Source organism: Salvelinus sp. IW2-2015, linkage group LG30 (assembly GCF_002910315.2).
Source record: "Salvelinus sp. IW2-2015 linkage group LG30, ASM291031v2, whole genome shotgun sequence".
NCBI lineage: Eukaryota > Metazoa > Chordata > Actinopteri > Salmoniformes > Salmonidae > Salvelinus > Salvelinus sp. IW2-2015.
In genome coordinates, this window is record NC_036869.1 from 15,473,675 (window position 1) to 15,484,864 (window position 11,190).

General features: G+C 43.1%; 1 protein-coding gene across 1 annotated transcript in view; it reads right to left on the reverse strand.

The window, feature by feature from the left end:
- LOC111954831 (brevican core protein-like) overlaps positions 1 to 7,456 on the reverse strand; it is a 29,158-nt gene extending 21,702 nt beyond the window's left edge. Inside the window, exon 1 of the mRNA XM_070436137.1 lies at positions 7,386 to 7,456. Within this exon, the coding sequence (XP_070292238.1) occupies positions 7,386 to 7,456 (71 nt within the window). The remainder of the gene's footprint in view (positions 1 to 7,385) is intronic.
- Between the last annotated feature and the right edge of the window lie 3,734 nt (positions 7,457 to 11,190).

Below are 11,190 nucleotides of genomic sequence, written 5' to 3' on the forward strand. Positions count from 1 at the left end.
ATGTTTGTCGACTGGTAGCATTAGCAGAGTTGCCAACAAACGGAATTTAACAAGGCGACACTCCATCTTAACTTCTCCTTCACATTTACTGGATTGGTTGAAAAGTGCAGAAGAGAACCTTCCCTGACAGTTAAAATAATATATATATTGTCGAAAACAGAATGTGGGGAATCTAGTTTCAGGCGTTTCTTTTACGCCTATCTATGTTAGGTTAGCTGACTGGGTAAGTATACAGTGTGGCTGGTGCCATCTAGTAGCGGTGAAGAGAAATGCATTTTGGGGAAATTCTGCCGCAAAGGTAAATTCTGCGGATAAAGGCAAATTTGAGTGCCTTTTCTGCAAAAAAATGCAATGATTGCGGGAAACCAACTTTTTGAAAAAATTCTCTAGTTATCTGTCTTTGTTACACATGTTTGTGAATATTGTTTTTGTTTCATTTGCATTATTTTGCAGTCAGACACAGTAGACTATTAACAGACACAGTAGACTATTAAGTCACTTGGACTGCAGACACTGTTTTAGAGACAAGCAGAGTCTGTTAGCTGCCCCAAAAACACAGCCCTGCTCACATTAAATGAAGAAGGTCTTCTTATCAAAATACACACAAATACTCTGTGTGTGTGTGTGTGTGCGTGCGCGTGTTTGTGTGTGGGGGGGTATTTGTCTTTGTGTTGGGGGAGTACACTCCTATCCAGCTGGCTTGATTCAGGCTTTTTTAGTCATTCTATGTGACTGAAATTCTAATAATCAAGCACCAGTTGCACCAATCCACCTCCAACAGTTTCACAGAGCTTACTACTCGCCTACTAAATGAGCCCCAGACACCCTCAAAACAGAGCCAAGTTCATTCGACTGACCAAGGAAGACCCAGCACATATATTATACCAGTACACTTCTCTGGAAACCCAAGATCACCTTCCATCATGATACAAGTCATGGTAAGGAATATGTAAATGCAGGAGACAACACATAACCTACTCTGAGCTGTCTGTGTTAAAGGGCTCGTACAGTAGCTACTCTGATGCGGGTTGTAGCTACAAATGTATAAGCGGTTGTCGCTTCATCTGTTGGAGGCTTGAAGTACTTAGATCTTTGAAGTCCAGACCTATACTCATGTCATTCATACTTTCAATTGATGCTTGTTTTGCTTTCAAGTGCTTTGAGATTTGTTTACTTGTATATGCTGTGTACTGCAATTCAGCTTTTAGCTGCCAAGTACGGCCTACATGTAAAATGTAACAAACTACTACTACTAATAATAATACTTCTACTAACATTTGTGGATATTCACTCTCTTCTGTGTTAAGTGAAATTGAAAGTCAAGTCCTTATATGACCCATTGAATGTGAGCATTTCGGGACCACTTCAAAGTGTTTTCCTAAAAATCTGTCTTTACAAAGTAATTACGTAGGCAGAGACAGTTTAACTACAGTGTAAGTACATATTATTCCATAATATTTAAAGGTAGACGCAGCGCAACGACATTGGCACGAGCAGCACCACAGAAGTTAAGCTGAGAACGAATTAAGACGTTGCTCTCACACAGTCACACATAAGATCTGCACATGTGTACAGGTGTGCTTCATGCTGCTACAACGTAGTAGCTACAGAACCAAAACAGCGGATAAGTTTAGCCTCACGCTTCAACATTGTTGAGGAAATCAGCCCGCTGAGTCTACCTCCTGCATCGCTGAGTCTACCTCCTCTACAGGATCGGTGTCCCCGCCACGGGACGGTTAAGCTAACATAGGCTAATGTGATCCTTTGTACTGATGGACCGCAGAGTGAAGCAGCCAACAAGTGCTCAGCATATGTGGGAACTCCTTCAAGACAGTTGAAAAAGCATTCCTCATGAAGCTGGTTGGGAGAATGCCAAGAGTGTGCAAAGCTGTCATCAAGGCAAAGGGTGGCTACTTGGAAGAATCTGAAATAAAAAATATGTTTTGACACTTTTTGGTTACTACATGATTCCATATGTGTTATTTCATAGTTTTGATGTATTCACTATTATTCTACAATGTAGAAAATAGTAAATATAAAGAAAAACACTTGAATGGGTAGGTGTGTCCAAACTTTTGACTGGTACTGTACATAAGCACACATGCACAAAGTATGTGTTTCTTTCTGAGTCAAAATTTAGGCCGGGATTCCATCCAACACAGATTAGTGAGCTGCGCACAACAGGATACTTTAAAAGGCAATTTTCCAGATGTTCATGAAAATCATGTTAGCTGACGTCACTCGCAATCAAGTCAATCTTAGTCAATCGCAGTGCACAGGTCATTCATCTGTGTTTTCTTAATCCTTACTCTCATCATTACTGTTACTTTATATCAAATGACAACCTATCCATGCAAAGGTCTCCAAATACAAAGCAAACAAAGAGACACACGTGTAGTATAAAACGGCACTCTCTTGTGGTCGAATAAATGTTGTTTGTATTCATGCCAGCTGGGTTAGCTCCACAGACATGCAGCCATTAGTATTCTCGACTAGAAAATGTCTCACAAAAGGCGAGCGACGGGCAAGAGGACAGCTGCACACTGTGTTTCACTTTATATCAGTTCTCTTACAAAAGTCCATGTGGGAAGATTACAGGACAAGAGGCCCTGGCACACTGTATTTGCTTTTTTTATGGAAAAGGAAGCCGAAAACCACTAGGAATCCCTTTAAACAGGACCACATGAAGAGGACGCTAACCAGGGATGTCTGAAACGATATAATTGTTATATGAGTATCCATAAACACAGGTTTGGATCCATCCTAATGGCGACAGACTGATGACGGGGAATAAAATGGCGGTCATGCCTGGTTATCTTTCAGGAAGAAAGTCCTTGGACTTAAAGTCATTGGGCCGCCAGCTTTCTGCTCTTTTTAATGAAGAAAACAGTGAATAGAACTCAAGCATCACCCAGAGACGCCACCAAGAGCAATTCCATATCCAGTAAAAGCTGCCTGTGCAATATCCTCAAGTACATGATACACACAGTATAAAATAGGGCTCTTTCAACTGGTTCTTAACTTTTTCCAGATCTATTTTGTTATATTCTCCTACATCCCTTTCACATTTCCACAAACTTTCAAAGTGTTTCCTTTCAAATGGTACCAAGAATATGCATATCCTTGATTCAGGGGCTGAGCTACAGGAAGTTAGATTTGGTTATGTGATTTTAGGCGAAAATTGAAAATAAGGGGGCGGATCCTTAAGAGGTTTTAAAGCGTAAATCATAGTCCACAGACACTAAGACTTGATAGTCCGGCGTCCCATTGTGACATCCGCGGCTCTGAGACCATTGTCCACAGGGGACGCACAGCCCCAACGCACGCACACCTTCCCAAAATTCCCAACAAACGCGGCTCCCATGTACACGTCCTTTTTTTCAATCGAACGTGTTGACAGTTGGAGAAATTGCTTGGGCCGCGCTGAGAATTTGACAAGTCTGAAAGCCAACGGTACAATTTTCTAGAACACCGCTGTGCAAACGCATACAAGGTTTGGACTATGATACCCGCTTTATACAGACACAAAAAGACAGGTAGAATGCAAGATAAACGTTGTTGAGAAGTAACTGTGGGGACTTTGAAAAGAGGTTATCACAACCCATACTGCAGTTTATTATGATATCAAACACTTATACTGTACTGTGTTGTGATGCACTGTGCACTATTGTCACCAACCCTGAGCCAGGGGGGCTATGTGGTGTGCAGCTTTTTGTTCCAGCCCACCACAAACACTTCTGTTCCAATCAATTAGTTGAATCAAATTAGTTCATTCTGGTGCCTTAGTGCAGGGCTGGACCAAAAGCCTGCACACCCTGTATCTCTCCCGGATCCTGGGTTGGTTGACTACAGGTGTACTGCCGCAGTACATGTCTCATACAAGAGGCGTACCAAGGTCAAATCACATAAACAGCTACAAGATGGCGCTGATAGAGATGGAAGCTTCACTTCTAAACTGTGCAGTATTTTTTTTTTAATGTATTATTTCTTACATTGTTAGCTCAGAAAACCTTAAGTGTTATTACATACAGCCAGAAAGAACTATTGGATATCAGAGAGACGTCAACTTACCAGCACAACCAGCACTACGACCAGGAATACGACTTTCCCAAAATGGATCCTTTGTCTGCACCTCCCAGGGCATTTGAACTGATTCCAGAGGCCGACCCAAAACAACGCCGTCGGAGGAGAGGGTACCGGAGCGGTCTTCTAGTGAGGCTTCGGATGCGCGCACACCACCCACCACTTACGAGTATATTACTTGCTAATGTCCAGTCCCTACAGTAGTTAACAAAATCGACGAAATCAGGGCAAGAGTTGCTTTCCAAAGAGATCTGGGATGGTAACATACTCTGTTTCACAAAAACATGGCTAGCTGGGGACATGCTGTCCCCAGCCAACGGGTTTTTCAGTGAATCGCACCGACAGGAATAAACGTCTCTCCGGTAACAAGAAGGGCGGGGGTGTACGTTTCATGATTAACAACTCATGGTGTAATTGTAACAACATACAAGAACTCAAGTCATTTTGTTCACCTGACCTAGAATTCCTCACAATCAAATGCGGACCACATTATCTCCCAAGAGAACTCTCCTCGGTTATCGTCACAGCCGTGTATATCCCCCCGCAAGCGGATACCAAGACAGCCAACAAGGAACTTCACTGGACTTTATGCAAACTGGAAACCATATATCCTGAGGCTGCATTTATTGTAGCTGGGGATTTTCACAAAGCTAATTTGAGAACAAGGCTACCTAAATTCTATAAGCATATAATTTGCAGTACACAAGCGAGTAACACGCTCGACCATTGCTACTCCAACTTCCTCCATGCATACAAGGCCCTCCCCCGCCCTCCTTTTGGCAAATCCGACCATGACTCCATCTTGTTGCTCCTCTCCTATAGGCAGAAACTAAAACACCCGTGCTTAGGCCTATCCAATGCTGGTCTGACCAATCGGATTCCATGCTTCAAGATTGCTTCGATCACATGGACTGGGATATGTTCTGGGTAGTCTCAGACAATAACATTGACGTATACGCTGACTCGATGAGCAAGTTTATAAGGAAGTGTATAGGAGATCTTGTACCCATTGTGGCTATTAAAACCTTCCCTAACCAGAAACCGTGGATTGATGGCAGCATTCGCGCAAAACTGAAAGCACGTACCACCGCATTTAATCATGGCAAGGCGACTGGAAACATGGCCGAATACAAACAGTGTAGTTATTCCCTCCATAAGGCAATCAAACAAGCAAACCATCAGTATAGAGACAAAGTTGAGTTACAATTCAACGGCTCAAACATGAGACGTATGTGGCAGGGTCTACAGACAATCAAGGATTACAAAAAGGAAACCAGCCCTGTCGTGGACATCGACATCTTGCTTCCAGACAAATTAAACAACTTCTTTGCACGCTTTGAGGACAATACAGTGCCAACAACAAGGCCCGCTACCAAAGCCTGTGGGCTCTCCTTCTCCGTGGCTGACGTGAGTAAAACATTTAAACGTGTTAACCCTCGCAAGGCTGCCAGCCCAGACGGCATCCCTAGCCGCGTCCTCAGAGCATGCGCAGACCAGCTGGCTGGTGTGTTTATGGACATATTCAATCAATCCCTATCCCAGTCTGCTGTCCCCACATGCTTCAAGATGGCTACCATTGTTCCTGTTCCCAAGAAAGCTAAGGTATCTGAACTAAATGACTACGCCCCGTAGCACTCACTTCTGTCATCATGAAGTGCTTTGAGATACTAGTAAAGGATCATATCACCTCCACCCTACCTGTCACACCCAACTGCTTACCGCCCCAATAGGTCCACAGACGATGCAATTGCCATCACACTGCACACTGCCCTATCCCATCAGGACAAGAGGAATACCTATGTAAGAATGCTGTTCATTAACGACAGCTCAGCATTCAACACCATAGTACCCTCCAATCTCATTATTAAGCTTGAGACCCTGGGTCTCGACCCCGCCCTGTGCAACTTGGTCCTGGACTTCCTGACGGGCCGCCCCTAGGTGGTGAAGGTAGGAAACATCACCACCACTCCAATGATCCTCAACACTGGGGCCCCACAAGGGTACGTTCTCAGCCCCCTCCTGTACTCCCTGTTCCCCCATGACTGCGTGGCCATGCACGCCTCCAGCTCAATCATCAAGTTTGCAGACGACACTACAGTGGTAGGCTTGAGTGAGTACCAACAACAATGAGGCAGCCTACAGGGAGGAGGTGAGGGCCCTGGGAGTGTGGTGTCAGGAAAATAACCTCTCACTAAATGTCAGCAAAACAAAAGAGATGATTGTGGACTTCAGGAAACAGCAAAGGGAGCACCCCCCTATCCACTTCAACGAGACAGCAATGGAAAATGTGGAAAGTTTTAAGTTCCTCGGTGTACACACCACCGACAAACTGAAATGGTCCACGCACATAGACAGTGTGGTGAAGAAGGCGCAACAGCGCCTCTTCAATCTCAGGAGGCTGAAAAAATGTATCTTGTCACCGAAAACCCTCACTAACTTTTACAGGTGCACAATTGAGAGCATCCTGTCGGGCTGTATCACCGCCTGGTACGACAACTGCACCGCCCACAACCGCAGGGCTCTCCAGAGGATGGTGAGTTCTGCACAACGCATCACCGGGGGCAAACTACCTGCCCTCCAGGACACCTACAACACCCGATGTCACAGGAAGGCAAAAAAGATCATCAAGACCACTGCCTGTTCACCCCGCTTCCATCCAGAAGGCGAGGTCAGTACAGGTGCATCAAAGCTGGGACAGAGAGATAGAAGCTGTTTTTCAATCTCAAGGCCATCATATTGTTAAACAGCCATCACTAGCACAGAGAGGCGGCTGCCTACCTACAGACTTGATATCATTGGCCACTTTAATAAATGGTACACTAGTCACTTTAATAATGCCACTTTAAGAATGTTTACATATCTCGCATTACTCTTCTCATATGTATATACTGTATACTGTATCCTTCACTATCTATTCTTTACTATCTATTGCATCTTAGCCACTCTGTTACTGCTCATCCATATATACTTATATATTCTTATCCCATTCCTTTACTAGATTGTGTGTATTAGGTTTTGTTGTGGAATTTGTTAGATATTAGGTTTTGTTGTGGAATTGTTAGATATTACCGGTTAGATACTGCTGCACTGTCGGATCTAGAAGCATAAGCATTTCGCTACACTCACAATAACATCTGCTAACCATGTGTATGTGACCAATACAATTTGATTTGGTTTGATTTGAAGCTCTGTAGCTCTTGCACCCATTTTAGTGAGGTTGTGTTTTCTGTCACTTAATTTCAAGGTTGGGGGATGCTTAATGGAGTGTTAAATTTAGATTGAATCTTGCTTTCCCTCCTTACCTCCTGCTCTCCATCCCTTCACTTCCGTCAGGACACCTCTCACTTTTCTGCTTATGCTCCCACTCCTCCATCTCCCCCTCTCTTCTCCACCCGCCCAGCCTATATGTCGTGTCCGTTAATGAAGTGAACTAAATGAGCCCACAGTCCCAGAGGCTGCGTGGTGAAAGCCAGAGAAACAGAGTGCACTCAGAGCAGCCGGCTCTCGCCTCCTGCAGGGTGGGATGAAAGGCAAGAAGGTGCATGATGTCCTGGTTTCCTGGATGAGGAGACTGAGGAGACAGTCACGGGGGAAGCAGAAGATGTTAGCAGTCTCTGCACGGCCCAGTGAGGCACAACATCCGCATGTTGTTTTATAGAAAACTACAAAAGGAATGTTCTGGCACAGATACACAAGAGAATGTTGGTGGCTTGTTTTTAATTCTCTCAGCTCATTGTCTCTTCATCACTGGTCTGTCCTCCGTGAGCCTAGTTCATTCATTTAACTTCCCCTTTTTCAATGAACACCGGAGGCTAGTTCAAGTTCCTTTATTAAGTGCTACCTCTGACTCTTCCCCACAATCTTGTCTGTTAAAGGGATAGTTCACGCAAATTACAATGCAATTTGGGTGAACTATCCCTTTAACAACCATGTAGAACCCAGTTACTTTTTGTTTATTAATTTAACCTGCTTCCACATATTCATAAATCACTCATCATGTCTGTTACCACAAAAATAATCCCTTAGGGAAGATTACTCTCCAACTCCCCAGTGTATGTTTCCTCCCCAGTGTCTGTTTCCTCTATCACACATCCCATGAGTTTGCTCATCTTACCTCTACAGTCGTTTATGGCTGCATTGTAAGTTGAGAAATGTGTGTGTGCTGTCATTTGAACTTTCACGTAAGTCAAGTATTAATGTCAATGGGAGATTGATATCATTGACGTGGAAATCTCTAGTAAGGATTATTACATGTTATTTGGGCTGGAGATTCAATAGATTCAGAATCCTAATGGATTTATCTATTTCTCCATCCATCCTTCCTTTTCATGTAGCTAATAAAAAGTGTGTGAATCACACAACCACCTCCACTATTGCAATTTCAGATTCTTGGTTGAATTTTTTTTGTTGTTGTTGTTCTTTTACCCCTTTTTCTCCCCAATTTCGTGATATCCAATTGGTACAGTCTAGACCCATCGCTGCAACTCCCGTACGGACTCGGGAGAGGCGAAGGTCGAGAGCCGTGTGTCCTCCGGAACTTGACCCTGCCAAGCCACACTGCTTCTCGACACACAGCGATGCAGTGCCTTAACCGCTGCGCCACTTGGGAGTGAAAATGACATTTGATTGAACCCAAGAGTCTATCAGAAAGTATCTTCAAATAAACTGAAATAGCAACAAAAAAATGGAAATGGAATTTTAGCCAACCCCCTAATTTGACTTAATTGAAATTGAATTGACCCCAATCCTTGTGTCAACATAGTTGTACTACCTACCAGTGGTTGACGAACTCTTCAAAAGTTCAAATTCACAACCAATGGTGGCAATAACATTTGTTTGTCAAGACTGCATCTTCAGACATAGCTTGAGGGGTGGATGTTCTACGCTAATGTGGGCTCTGGACAACAACCTTTGTGGCCACAAAGCACACAAGCCAGGGATAATAACAAGTAACATACGCCCACTCTGTCACCAGCCATTTTAAATCACGTCTGGCAAATTAGGTTGGTTAAAATTAGCCCTGAAGTTGAATATTGATAATAGTTTGGTAGTTATGAGCTAGAATCCTATTGGTGCCACTAGATTAAAGAGCCAAAGCAGTACCACAGGGGTCAGATCATAGATGTGCAATGATCTTCTTCAGATGGGTTGTATTGAGAGGAGAAGAATACACATCATGAGGGTTAGCAACATCTCTCCTCAGAATATAGTTCACAACAAAATTAAATAGCAACACGGTTGATATTTACTATATATATACACTATATATATTTACTATATTTGCTACTTTATTTTCAATTAAAATTATCAAAATGAAACAAAAATAGCTTCTTAGCGAAGAGCTATTTCTCAAGCAAGAATTTTGATAGGACTGTCTGGGAGTGGTCTGAGTGGGGAGGAGAAAACTGAAAACAAGATGCTATTGGCAGAGAGGTTTGGAACTCTTATTGGTCTATTGATGATGTCACCAGGAAGGCCAAAACTCCATCCCACCAAAACAGGCTGAGATTTCAAGCAGTCTTTTCAAACAGCTCTTACACAAAAAGGGATTTTTCCTAATTTCCACAATTTCACAGTATTATTCCAACTTCATAGGGTGGAAATAAATATAAAACACAGGTAATCACGATTTTGACTGGACTGGACCTTTAAAGTCGAATGTCACTGACAGAGACTGAGGCTTCTAGCCTGATGCCAAAGGCAACATGTCCACTAAGAGACTGCATTAGAGAGGGGGGAGTGAGAGAGAGAGAAATAGAGGTAGCAGGGAGGGGACAAGAGAGAGAGAGTGTAAGAGAGAAAGAAAGACTAAAGAGTTACTAGGAGTGGTACTGTACTAGTGGAGAAGAGCAAAAAAGAAAGTGTTTAAGTATAGAGTTGAATTATGTGTAAGTTTCTACATTAGAAAAAGGGTGAAGAAGTCTACTGTACGTTTCTTAATGTAATTAAAGAGCTTTGCAAGATGTTCCACAAACCATATCAGAACTCTCAAAGGTCCACATAAAAACCCTCTTTCATCAGCAGCATTTAGTTGGCGACACCTTCGGCCCATAGTTGGTTCAAACTTTAAGCTACTAAGCAAAGTTTAAAACGTATCACCCAAAAGACACTGCATTAAGATTATGGAATGAAAAATGAAGTTACTGGTTTATCCTCAATCTGATGCAAAGACGTTAAAATTACGCTGTCAAATGTCACTGTAGAATATTAGTAGAGTATTGTTCTTAACATGTACTTTTTTCCTGATAGTGCGCAGGTGAGCTTCAAAGAAATACGACCCTAAGTGGTCTAATCCTGTTTGTAGCCCTATTATAGCTCATGTAAATAAGAGTAGGCTAAATTCAGGACCACCGGAGGAGGAACGCAATGCGAGGAAAGAAAGAAAAGCTCCATATCACATATAAGTGCAGGTTATGGGTAAATACAATAAATATACTCTGACATAGCCAACTAGAACTTTCTGCCCTCATTTAAGCGCCATCGGTCCAAAGCTGTTAGGCTAAATTAAATAAAACGTTACCTACCGCATTCTTTTGACAAACATTTCGATTAATGGTTGTGAAGTCCTGGACTTTATAATAATTTTGGTTGAAGTGAAGTGAATTATTTTCGGTATCGTCTCCCTCTTGGTGCAGTGCGCGCGGGATATTGCGACGTTCGATACGGGACGGTCCTCAAGAATGCAGGGAGCTCTATGCAGGTATGGGACGCGTGCGTCCGACCGGCTGCAAAGAACAGGGAGAAAAGAGGGAGTTTGAGATAGTGAGGGCAAATATAAAATCTTGAACTGCCCACTTTTTTCATGCAACTAAGAGGATGGAGGAGAATGTGTCCGTCAAAAAGGGATGGGGTTTAAAGTGGGACGGAATGACAGCCTACAGAGCAATGCAGTTGAACTGTTTGAGCAATGTCTCAACGTAGGCTTATTCATCATAAAACTGATGGTGAATATGACATTTAATGGAAAGGACACATGGTTATATTGCAGTAAAAGGGTGATAGAAGAGAAGTGTCGTGCGTAGAGAGATGCCGTGCGTAGAGAGGAGACAAATGGGGATAGTGCGTCAGTCAGTGCAGCATGCGGGCAAGTTGCTGATGCTGCAGGCA